Source organism: Pristiophorus japonicus, chromosome 8 (assembly GCF_044704955.1).
Source record: "Pristiophorus japonicus isolate sPriJap1 chromosome 8, sPriJap1.hap1, whole genome shotgun sequence".
In the NCBI taxonomy this organism is placed as follows: Eukaryota; Metazoa; Chordata; class Chondrichthyes; family Pristiophoridae; genus Pristiophorus; species Pristiophorus japonicus.
The window spans coordinates 182283189-182296455 of record NC_091984.1 but is presented as its reverse complement, the minus strand read 5'-3'; the positions used below and the strand labels follow the sequence as shown (position 1 = coordinate 182296455).

Sequence of the window (13267 nt, the reverse complement as noted above, 5' to 3'; positions counted from 1 at the left end):
TTCATTTATCTTTGAGAGTTTAACATTGGTAATGGGAAAACTGCTGCCAGTGTTCATCTAAAGAGCATAGAGACTGTTGACAGTCACTTTTATTAGTGAGACAGCTTGTAAGTGCTTTTTAAAAATCTTATCACTACAGGACTGACTCAAGGGTTCAAATGATGGAAAATGACAGATGGGTTTATTTGTTCTATGCTAATATTTAAATTTTGCTTGCAGTCAAAGGCTGTTGAAGCAAGCATCATACATGAGATTAAGTAAATATACATGGTGCTCTGCTCCCCTCCCACTAGAGGGTGTTGTGAATGGGCACAATGACCACAATCCACACCCATCAGAAGTCCAGCCAATACTTCCCTGCTTAATATGGTATTGGAATAGCAGGTATGTGGCAAGAAGTCAGAATTAAAATTTTTATAGCGTCTTTCATGTCGTTAGAATGCCTCAAAGCACTTTACAACTAATTAAGTACTTTTGAAGTGTAGTTACTATTGTAGGCCAACACAGCAACCATTTTATGCACAGCAAGGTCCCACAACAGCAATGATATACATGTTTTGATGTGTTAATTGAGAGATAAATGTTGGCCAGGATATTGGGAGAACTCTTCTGATCCTCTTCAAATAGAATCATGTATCTTTTACATCCAGCTGAGAGGGCAGACTCAGTTGCATTTTTCATCTGAGAGACAGCACCTTCAATGTTGCAGCACTCCCACAGTGCATTAGCCTAGATTATGTGCTCAAGTCCTGGAGTGAGGCTTTAACCCATAACCTGCTGACTCAATGGCAACTGTTTTACCAATTAGGCCACTTAATATCCTATTGGACAACTGGATAGGAATTGGTTTTTAAAAACACAGGAAACAGAATGTAATGACAAACTAAAAGGACAGGGCATGATATGCTACTATAACTGGCGGAAGATAGAGGCTGTGAGGTTGTTGTGGATGCCATGTTGAACATTGGAGTGTGACTATGAATAAATGTTCTGGAACTTTGCTAGAATACATTCAGTGATTATGGAATATTTATATCAGACTATCTCTGAAGATTAAACAGGTGGGATAGACCCCATGATTGGGTACATGAAATTTGGAAGGAGAAAGCTTGATGGGTCGAATGACCTTTTCTCATTCCATGCTTTTTTTTGAGTGAAAAAGTAAGAAGGGAAAATGAGGGCAAGACAAGAAAGAAATGGGAAGATGGATTGCACCAGGGCAGTCAGTCCCACTTGTACCCTCAGCTTGGTCATATAGGGCTCAATTTTGGCCATGACTTGCTCCAGTTTTTTTGGAGTAAGTTGGTTTTTCTGGCATCAGTTTAAAAAAAACGCCACTTGCCCCAATAAACTTACTCCAGAGTAAATCATTTTTTTTAGTTAAGTTTTTTTTTCAAAAAGGGGCGTTCCCAGACACTTACGCCAGTTTTGGCGATTTATGCCACTTTGGCCAGCTAAAACTTACTCCAAATCGACTTAGGTCAGCGTATGTGGCCAGCTCTGAAAAACCTTGCGGACAGTTAAGAAAGCGGTGCACATTAGTACATCGGCGGACATTAGGCCAGGGATAGGGGAGGGAAGGGAACTGGAGAGGACCTGAAACTAAATAACCAAGCACCAAACATTGCAACGAAAAGCTCAAACAATTAAAATACTAATCGAAATCAAGTAAATCCTACCTTCTTCTTTAAAGTCGGCCCTGGAAGGCAGCGGGCCAGCCTGTGCATGAGGCCATTCGGCCTGGGATAAGGGCGGCAAGACGCGCACTGGGAATCCAGTCGTCTAGGGACGGCTGCAAATGGACGGGGCGGGTGTGGAAGCAAAGCGACCGAATGCAGCATCGGTGGGGGGTGGGGGAGAGAGAGCGAGCGATGCAAGTCTCAATATCAACGGGGGGGGGGGGGGCGGGTGAAGCATAGCCATCGACGCGGGGGGGGGGAGAAAGTGATGCTGCTCGAGTGCCAAGTTTCAGTGCTACTGAGCATGCGCGCGCATCGGACCCAACACCACTGTGCATGCGGGCAGCTGCCGGCACTCTTTTCGGCGCAGGGCTGTAGTTCCGCACTGCACTATATACACCGCACCAGGACCCAGGGCACTCGGCAGAGCAGCCAAGATGGGGGCACATTTTTTCCGCGCTGTTTCCAGCACACAAAGTCGGCGCATCTAGGGTAAGTGCGCCGAAAAAAGGGGTTGGGGAAAATTGAGCCCATACAAACTATCTGACTGTATCAGGATAAAACATTTTGTGTCAAAATTCTTTCAGCATTGGATGCTATAGATGAGACAAAAATGGTTAGAATATTTCAGGAAAAAAAGTCTACATTGTCTTTTATTTTAATCCTAAATGAAAGGATCGCAATGACCCAATTAAATGTGGACAGTAGAGTTTAGTGAGAACTCTACAGATTACCATAAGGACATAAACCAAGTCCAGTGAGCTTTCTTTGTCGATTTAGGTCCATCTGTAGAATCTGTTCAGGATATTTTCATCTCTCTACTTTTCACTGAATCAGGATTTGAAAGATACCAGGCATGATAGGGCACAAAGCCCATTTGCCATACCGATAGTGAAATATGAGTACTATTTCTAGGGATACTTTAGAGTGCTGCTACTGTCCTCATGGGCAACTGTTGGAACCACATGATCAGGGACAAAATGGGTGAGTGAAAAATCTGGTTTTGAGATTAAACTGATCCTTATCCTAGGTCAGCCTTGGACAGCTTCTGTCCTGAAACTGTACCTTGAAAATGCTTTTGTTCCTGGTCAGAATCGGAGTCAGGCATTCACACTGCGCATTATGTCCTGCTAATGTTGTTTTCCTTTCAGTATTCCTGGAATCTGTTTATTTTGCAAATTTCAAATGTGCTTGAACTTGCTTCACTAAATGCTTGAGCATTACAGCATCAAAAAGGATTTTTGAGCAGAATGTTTTCACCCAGTGTAGTAGAGTTTTAAAATAAGTTACCTGATAGGTTTATTCAAGTGGACAAATTGAATCGGTTGAACAGACTGTTTGATGCATTTCTGTAGAGTGAGGGCAATGTGGGGTGTGGTGAGAAGGCAGGTAAATGGGCTTTGAGATCTATCAAAAAAAGGGATGGGCTTCATGGCCTTTCTTTTTCCAAAAGTTCTTAGACTATTCTCAAACTGTTCTATAAAGTAACACCAGTGAGTCTAAAGTAGTCCTTCAAGTTATGATTTGCCATTGTTGGAATGCATCTGCAAACTAGTCACAGCTGAGAAAATGAGCAGGGTAGCCTTGAGCTGGTAAGTAGGTTGGAGTTTCTGTTATGTTTTGTTCACATTTCAGTGAACTTCCACTTTTAGCTTTTTGATTGAAAAATGAAACGAGATTCATGCCAATAACTGATAATGCACAAACCTGGTCTGTGAAGATAACCCAGGTCAACCCTGTAATGCAACTTTCAAGAAAACAAATGAGGTCTGTGTTAGGTTGGGTTTAGGTCAGGTGTGGAGCATTTCCCTCCCCCACAATCCACTTTACTCCTCCTCTCTAGAAAATGCTGACTCATGGATTATGATTCCACAGGTTCTGAACATCTCTGGTACCTCACCCAATCACTGTGCAATCATAGACAGCCAGTGTTGGCTTTTTTGATTGGGAGTAGGGTGGGTGGTGTGTCACAGTGATCCTGTCTTCATCCAATGTCCATATGTGAACTTAACAGATAATGTTGGATAGTGACCAGGAATAAAAACTGTAGCTGACTATCCTACCCCCACCCCCATCCTGCAGCCAATTGTAGCTTCCCTATAGATTGCCAAACCTTGCATCTTACTCTGTGATTTAGTTCCACATTGAGCAGTGCATTTACCAACTGAATCAGCATGCTCCTTCCAACGTGCTGCATGGATGGATATGAAATATGGTAGTGTAATGTAAAGGTAACATTGAGTTTCCGTTGCAGGAAGAATACTCTGGAAATGGAACTGGCCAAATGTAAGATTGACATGATGTCACTCAACAGCCAGCTCCTGGACGCAATCCAGCAGAAACTCAACCTCTCGCAGCAACTGGAGGCCTGGCAGGTAGGTCAAAGGTCAGGAAGAACCATTGGGTCAAACACCAACTTTAACAGGTCTGTTTTGAATGCAGTTTTTACTGATTTATATTATCACTACATTTTAGTAGATTATTGGGGTAATCTCACTGGTAAATGTTGGTCCTTTTAAGAGAATCCCCTTAATGAAATTCCAGTTAATCCAGTTAATAAAAAATGGTGACACCTTTACCTGTTACACTAGCAACTGCAAATCACAACAACAACTTGTATTTAAATAGTGCCTTTAATGTAGTAAAACGTCCCAAGGCACTTCACAGGAGAGTTATAAAACAACATTTGACACCGAGTCACATAAAGAGAAATTAGGGCAGATGTAGGTTTTAAGGAGTGTCTTAAAGGAGAATAGGTAGAGAGGATAAGGGAGGGAATTCCAGAGCTCAGGCCCTTGGCAGTTGAAGGCATGGCCACCAATGGTGGAGCAATTAAAATCAGCGATGCTCAAGAGGCTGAAATTAGAGAAGTGCAAATATCTCAGAGGGTTGTGAAGCTGGAGGAGATTACAGAGATGGGGAAGGGCAAGGCCATGGAGGGATTTGAAAACAAGGATTAGAGTTTTAAAATGGAGATGTTGCTTAACCAGGAGCTAATCTAGGTCAGCGAGCAGGGGGATGATGGGTGAACAGGACTTGGTGCGAGTTAGAACACTGGCAGCCGAGTTTTGGATGACCTCCAAGTTTACGGAGGTTAGAATGTGGGAGGCCAGCCAGGAATAGTCAAGTCTAGAGGTAGTAAAGGCATAGTTGAGGGTTTCAGTAGCAGCTGAGCTGATGCAGGGGCAGAATCGGGTGATGTTCCAGAGGTGGAGATAAGCGGTCTTGGTGATGGCGTGGATATGTGGTCAGAAGCTCACCTTGGTGTAAAATATGACACCGAGATTGCGAAGCGTCTGGTACAGCCTCAGACAACTGACAGAGAGAAGGATGGAGTCAGTGGCTAAGGAACAGAGTTTGTGGCGGAGACCTAAGACAATGGCTTCGGTCTTCCCAATATTTAACCTTGCTGATTTGTCTGCAGCTCCATGTACCTTTACCTACAGATGTGAGACTTCATCGCATGGTTTCTGAAAATCTAAGTAGTTTACACACATTAAACATCTCCAGTCCACTTCTTTAGTTAAGTCCTCTAGTTACATCTTCTGTGATTTTCAGTACATTTGGGAGGCTCTGCCTACACTAAACCAAACTGTTATCTCCTTTTAAGCTCTGTACACCTCAGTAGCACATGGACATTGTCCTTGGAAATTCTGAGCAATTTCCCCTACCACCAGTATTAGGCTGACTAGTTTATTATACCCCAGTTCACACCTCAATCCTTTATTTTAAAAAGTGGGAATATCTATATTTATGGAGCTCATTTCCAGGAGAATTCCAGAGTGTATCCTACTTGGTCCTGATGACCTGTAAACATACAGGGTCCAACTATACTATCTGCTAATTTTAAGGCTAAAACAGAATAAGTACAAAAATTCCACCAATTTTAACTCATATTTACTTTTATAAAAAATTCTTGAAGCTTTAATTCATTTGTAATACATTCTATAGTGACCTTGACTTCTGAAGACTTGGGGTTAATTTTAATCTAACCAGCCTGGCGGGAAACTGACCGGATTGGATCAGCCGCCTGATTTTACTTTCCATTGACTTCACTTCATATAGGGTGTAAAACAGGCAGCCGATCCGATCCCGTTAGTTTCCCGCCATAGCACGTTTGCTGTTTTTTGGATTTCCTCACAATATTGCTACCCAACTTCTATCCTTTAAAGGACCTGTCCGGTCTTTAACATGATGAAAGTAGCTGTGAATGATTAATTCTAATCCCTGTCACTGCTAATAACTAATCTGCCTAACAATTCTGCTCTAACTGCTTTTGGTATTTATTTTATTTATCCTCAACTTACTTCTCCTAGTCTTCTTAGTGTGATTCCTTTTGTGTTTTTATAATTATAAATTCTAACCTTTAGGATATATTTGACCTCTTTAGTCAGTCACTATAATCATCCTATTTTCTCATAAGGATGTACTTTCCATGTCACTTAAACTAGTCTCTTTGGGGGAGGGGAATGGGAATTTTCCATCCAAGATCATTAGTGTTTACTGCAAAATTCAATTCAATATTGTAATTAGGATTCAGGGCAAACATAACAATATAGATGATGTGAAGGAGCATAACTTGGCAATGAGGAGGAGAATAGGGAGATTGAACGGTAGGCTAGTTTTCTCTCTTCACCCCTCCGCCACCTTCTAATCTGACATGAAAATCCTGAGTATTGTTCAATGCCATTGAAAGTGATTCTTCACTGGCACTAAATAGGCTTTTATCAATGCTAGCCATTCAGTGGACAATGTGAGATATTTTAACATCCAGATGTTGGTCGGACAATATTGTCCTTTCCTTAGATGCCAATGCAACATGCAAAATAAGCTGCCATTTTGAGCACTCCATTCTATAAAGATCCACGTTTGGTATGTGGGGGGGGGGGGGGGCGGGTAGGAGGAATCAGCCAGGGTTTGTGCTTCTGCTTGCTATCCAATGACTCCTAGAAATTGTGAGAGTGGACATCAGGTGAAGGCAGGGTTGGAAATGCCTCTGATACCTTCCCCTCTATTCTCTTCCCCTCCCTTTCAGATCTGGTCACTGTCAAAAAGCCTACCAACACTATTTTATAGAACCTTTATAGAGTTGAGTGCTCAAAAACAGCAGCTTATTTTGAATGCTGCATTGATAAGGAAAGGACAATACTGAATGATCTCTTGGGTGACATAGAGGGGGGAAAAAGACTGCAAAATAAAAATTTATATACATTAAAATGTTGCAATAAGTCCCAATCCCAGATATGTAATTATTTCTGTGACAAATAATAAAATTATAATAAGCTTGCTGAGAGTATTGTACTAAGGCACTGAATCCTGCAGCTGAATAAATATTGTAAGCAGGAGACTGGACTGAATAAGTTTCTTCCACAATTTATGCACCCACACTTGAAATATGAATTTAGAATTATAACACGAGACACTACATTTCTGCTCACGTCCCAATTTAAATACGTAATGGTTCTTTTTACTGGCATGTTTCTAGGAATGGGAGTTCAGACTCCATTTGAACAAGACACTATCATTATGTAAATTGTAAGGAAATGCTTTGAAAGTAATGGGGGAAGATTTCAGAGGTTATGAGTTGAGTCCATTAAACGGGATTCTCTTTAAATGAATGTATTTGCATAGTCAGTCACTTGATTTGATTTTTCAGTGCCTCTGGATATACTGGGAACCATAGCAGGTATGGATGTGGTAGCATCACCTTAGGCTCCCTCAACAGGTACCTGTAGAGGGGAAGCCTCTGTGTGGTATGGGAATCAGCTGGGTTGGTATAGGTATTTGAGGTGGGTAGTGTATGATTGGATCACCTTGGTGAGTGCTGAGGTAAGTATTGTGTGATCCAATCTAAGTATTCTGTCCTGCCCCAAGTAACACTTTAATAGAAGTAGTCCAACAGAGGAATGCTTTTGTTCTTGTTGCTTCAGAGCCTTGTGTTTTCTTCCCTCTCTTCTTTCCTGCTGCAGTTTGCTTCCTCAGGGCTTTTCACTATCTGGCTCCTCTGGTTTCTCATCTAGTGGCCTTTCCCAGCTACTGTGCAAGCAGACTATTGTAAGCCCCCTCCTGCCTCTGAGGTGAGCTTTAATTGTAACAACTTACCCCATCCACTTGTTAGAATGTTTACTTATTCCATCCATTCCTCATCTTTGTTCCTGAGTTTTGAGTTTTCCATTTTCTCACTGAGCACACTTCAGCCATTTCCAATGAGTCATTTAATGAGGCTCCATGTGATGCAGCTGAACGGCAGACTAAGGCAGAGTAAACCTTGGCTTTTCAGGTTCACTGCAGGCAGTCGTTGGGCATTGCAGAAAGTCAAATGATTGCTTGGCATGCAACCATCAGAACAATATCCTATCACTGTTTCCTTCTGACCTGTTCAGCCTTAATATCACAGCACTGAAACATGATGTCATTGCAGACTGCTTTGGTAGACATGTGTCTCATCCAGGAGATCACAACAGTCAGTTCCATTAAGGTTCATTCCTGACTAGTGAATAGACCTTTATTTAGAGAAATAATTCCAACAAGCCCCTTCTGCATAATCTCCTTCATGCTATGTCTGACCCATATTGCATTAAGTCCCTGTTGCACATGGCTGGGGTTACACACAGATTGTATCCATACCCTTCCAGCTAATATGCTTCACAGTGTATCTTGCTTAGAATGTATTGTGCCTGAGACAGATGCTGTATTCACTACCCAAAGCACCAATGACAACGAAGAGCAAGAACAGGCAACAGATATTCATGTTAGATTCCTTGCACTGCTGGAAACATTTCTGATCATTCCCAGAGAAGTTTCTGGTAGTCAGCTTTAGTGTCCTCTGAACTGCTATTCGCTGGAAATTCAAAATCTGCCACAAAAAAAATCTGGAAATGTGACAAACTATTGCTTAGTTATGTCAAGTTAAGTTACTGTTTCAGGATATAATTATTTCTGAACCTGTCTCGCTCTGTGACCTGATGATTTGTCTGCAGTCAGCACAAATTCTCTTCTGTTAAGTCTCCACATCAGCACTAACCATTCCTTGCCTCAACATTGACCCACTTTCTCCCTTCCCGGTTTTGACTGTCCTTTACTCAACATAGAAGTACATTAGGCTCCCCTTCTTTACCCTTAGCACTGATGCTCCCTAATCCTCCACTCCACAACCCTCCTTGATCGCACTGGACATCACCTCACCTTCCTATGCCTCAGTGCTATAAATATGTTATGTTTAGCTATGACCTTCCCCTTGCTGCTCATCTATTTCCCTCCCTTGTCCTCCTTTCAGTACTGGTCTCTGTATGTACATTGCATTTCATGCCACAGTCCCACAGCTGTAAATGTATCACTCCTGTCTGTATATGCACAGCACGCAGGTGTAGCTTACAACAACATTTGGTTTGACAACTGTCATGTTCCCTAAAGTAATCTGAAGCTTCCCTACAGTCAGTGTAACTGTAAATGTGTGGCTAACGCTGACTTCCTTTCCCTACAGGATGATATGCACAGGGTCATTGACCAGCAGCTAATGGACAAACAACAGAAAGAGTGTCGTCCGCCAGCACAATCCTCCAGGAACGGCTGCAGCGTGAGGCACAAAGTCAGCTCCTCAGTGAGACTGGAACGTAACCGAGAAGAGGTCATTGGGGCAGAAGGGAATCGTCTCTTCTCATTTTTCAAGAAGAATTAATTTTCTTTGTAATTATTAAAGGGGCCAATGTGGAGTTGGGAGGGCTTTATGAGAAGCTTTGTACAAAGAATGTTTCATTAAATTAGGAAGGAAACACTTTCTGCTCAGGCGATGCTTCTGTTTGCCTGAAAAGGGGCAGCAGGGTAGCACAGTGGAGCAAACCCTGGGTGATGCAGGCTATGTCAGATAGCCTTGTTACAGGAGACATTCTCTGCTGTAACTGATGCCCAAATACTCTTTGGCAAAGGTTCTCGTACGTGGAACATTGCACGACCGTAATGTATATAATGGGTTAAAACAAATCATATTGATAAGTTCAATTATTTTCACAAAAAAATAATTTTACAAGAAATAGAAATTGAATGTCCAATCTGTGAAGGACTGAATGTACAGTATTATTTGAGATGGTTGAACTGTTTGCCTTTAAAGAATAATATGGGACAGCAAACCATGTGCATCCATAGTGAGAGAGAGTAGCTATAAAGCACCCTGTGAGCAGTGCACCTATGAAGATTCATATGGAATATTGCAGCATGTGCATGTGTAGCGTGGGCAGTTCACTGTGTGCCTGTAGAATGAAGTGTCTGTGCGACTCGTGCCTATTCAATTTAGTGTGTGATAGCACACTGCACCAGTACAGTGTTAGAATGCACTTTGTGTGTGTATAAAGTGCTCTTTAATGCAATCCCTACAGATCAGCATCGGGTACCAGTTCAGTGTGTGAGTGCACTTTGTGAGTATAAAGTGTTAAGATAGTACAATCACTGTACTGCACCATATCCCTGTACAACACAGTGTGGGATCATGGTTGATGTTTGTGTGTAAAATATGTTACGAATGCTAGGAACCCGAAAAACACAGAAAATGCCAGGAGTACACAGGATGTCTCTCAGCACCTGACGAGAAAAGACAGCTTAATGTTTTGAGTAGAATCGTTTGATCAAAACTAATGAGGGATCTTTACCTAAAATGTTAAGAGTGATTCTGAGACTGTCAGCTGGGAGCATTGGTAGCCGGGCGCACATCTCGGTAAATCAAGGGACGCAACTTGTGATTTTCCCTTTGTTAATGAAGGGAAAAGTTAATGGACTGAAAATCACTGCGCACACACACTATTTGCCAAGTAACGGTCCGTGTCGGCACCTGATTGCAGAATTATCCGTTAACCTGTCTTTTTTCTTTTCAGCTGCTGATGGGCATGTTGTGTCTTTTTAGTGACCTCTATTTTTATTTAACATACAGTGAAGGGTTGGATACAGAGCCATATCCAGTATTGTGGGCTGTGTGCCTGTACTGTATAGTGTAGGATCAGACAAGATATGATGTAGTTTGAGATAGGAGACTTAGTGCCTGTTAATATAATATGGGATAGTGCACTGTCTGCGTGTGTGTGTAAAGTGTTGGATAGCATAAGAATAGTGTGGGATAATGCATTATATATGTATAGGATGGCGCAAGGTGTATAGTTTGAGATTGTGGACTGTATGCCTATAGAGTATAGTGTAGAACGACCCAATGTATATGGATTAGGTTAAGAGAGCAGAATGTGTGCCTGGATTATGTAGTGTAGGATAGTGCAACGTGTATGATTATAGTTAGGGGCTGTGTTCAGGATATAGGTTGAGATAGCAGACTGTGTCAATTCAGCAACTTGGAATCGCACATCATGTGCTTGAAAGTGTGAGCTTGTGCTTTGTCTGTAAAGAATTGTGTGGGATAATGCACTATAAGTGCACTGCAGGCCAACTGTAATAATGTGGGATTGTGTGGAATGATGTGGTATGTACTATGTACATGCTTGATGTGAATAGTACACCTTTTGCTTGTGCAGTACATTGTGTGACTATGCACCATGTGCCTGTAAACCACAATATGAATGATATATACTGTGCATTATTGATGAGGTACTGAGTAGTGCATTGTGTACCTATAAAGAGTCGTGACATAATATGTAATGGGCATGTATAGTGTCAGTGCACCATTTCTGTGCTATTATATGTGATAGTGCACAGTATGCCGGTATAATATGGGTGCTGGGTAATGCACATGTGCCTATATAGTACAGTATGGGCCATTACATCTTGTACAGTATTCTCGGATTGGTATTGGAAAAAGTACCATGAACAGTATATTTCTGTTGATCTGTGTATCATCTGCCAACACAGCATAATATAGGATAGAGCACTCTGTACCTGTGCAGTATAGTGTGCAGTAGTGTACCACGTGCCTTTCCAGTTGTGTGTGTGTGTGTGATAATGCACCATGTACATGTAGAAAAATATCCTGAGCGTGTCCACTGTGGTGTGGGCTAGTGTAATGTGTGCCTCAAGCTTATGGTGTTCGCTAGTGCACCACATATGGTATGTGATAGATTACTGTGTGCATTTATGTTATAATGTGAGATAATCCACCGAATGTCAGCTCACTAATGTATGGAATGGTGTTCTGCGTGCTTGTGAAGTTTAGTGGGAGATTGTGTGCTATTTGTCACTGCAATACAGTATGATGCAGCAGCTGAACAATATAGCATGAGAAATTGAGTATGTTGTGCACTACAGAATGGAGCAGGTACTGTGTGCCTGTATGGTATAATATGTAACAGATGCAGTGTGCGCCTGTTTGGTATAGTGTGGGTGGGATAATGCACTATGAATATTATTGAGGGGTAGTGAAAACTGTACCTGTAGAGCAGTTTACCATGTGCCTCTACAGCACAGGATAGTGTTGGGCACTGTGGCTGAGTACTATAATCTGAATACGTTTTTGGGTGTCCGTATTTGGGATATTAGGTACAGCCTAGGGTCGTGTGCAGTGTCCAAAGGTGGACCATGTGCCTGATCAGTGGCGTAAAATAGCATGTAGTAGAGCATATTGCCTTTACAGCAAAGTGTATGCACTGCGTGCCTGTGTAATGGGCTGTGGGTTAAGATTTGGCTATCTGATTAGGGGGAACATGGGCTAGCTGCTAAATACAAATGATTGGCACAGTGGGTTTGTGCGGGTGAAACTCTGATGGTGTGGGTCACTGATTCTGCCATCGCTACATGTCACTCATACTTTGGCTTTTTTTTAGCAGCTTGTTCCGAGACCTAGCTATGGAATCCTTTACACCCTTGAAGAAGATGGTGGCTCAGTTTCTAAATGTTAGATGTGAAAATGAGTCATGCCGAGCAGGAAGGTTCCATGTGCAATCTCCGCATGTGCTGAGCTAACGAATATCAGTTAGGGCAGCAGTAGGGGGCGCTTCTTGGCCTTTGTCTCCTCCCTGGGCTGGGGCACTATCAGCTGAGTTTTTGCTTTAGTTGCTAATATTGATCCGCTGAAAAGTCTACATTTGTGGATGCAGGTGAGAATAGGATAGGGCTCAGTTGTGATGTCCTTGTGGTTTAATAGCCTGTCTGGGCTTGCAGATCAAGTGTAAAATGGAGGATGGAACTGTACTTTGATATCAGTCAGCACCTTCAGGAGCAGAGGGCAGAAAACTGGAGGGAGAATATTTTTCTGTGAATTGTGATGAACTGACATTCAAAATGACTGCAACCCAGTCATAACAGTTGAAGCCAAGCAATCTTCACAAACCCAGGCTGGGACATACAAACTATCCCACAATATACTGCAAGATCACCTGCAGTTTCACTGTATAGTGTTTAAACCCTTTGCTCTCCTGCTTTAGGCTCCTGTATCAATGAGAATCAGTGTCTCAGCACAGTTACTGATATTTCAGATTAGTGGCAGACTGACAGTATCGACTATGATTGTGCAATAATAAATATATTTTGAGTTGTATTGATTTTGAAATTGCCACTGATGCACTGTTATCTTCACTATACGTAAGATGCTTTTGAGTCATGGCAGGGACCTGCAGGGCCCTGTTAGAATCGTTCAAACACGATTCCCACAAAATATCTGC

The 13267-nt window shown here is 42.1% G+C and overlaps 1 protein-coding gene across 1 annotated transcript in view; it reads left to right on the top strand.

Annotated features, from left to right (window-relative positions):
• The window catches only part of LOC139268859 (BICD family-like cargo adapter 1), a 114355-nt gene extending 104713 nt beyond the window's left edge, over window positions 1-9642 (top strand). Inside the window, exons 8-9 of the mRNA XM_070887644.1 lie at window positions 3934-4054; window positions 9163-9642. Of these exons, the coding sequence (XP_070743745.1) occupies window positions 3934-4054; window positions 9163-9357 (316 nt within the window). The 3' untranslated portion in view covers window positions 9358-9642. The remainder of the gene's footprint in view (window positions 1-3933; window positions 4055-9162) is intronic.
• The last annotated feature ends 3625 nt before the right edge of the window (window positions 9643-13267 follow it).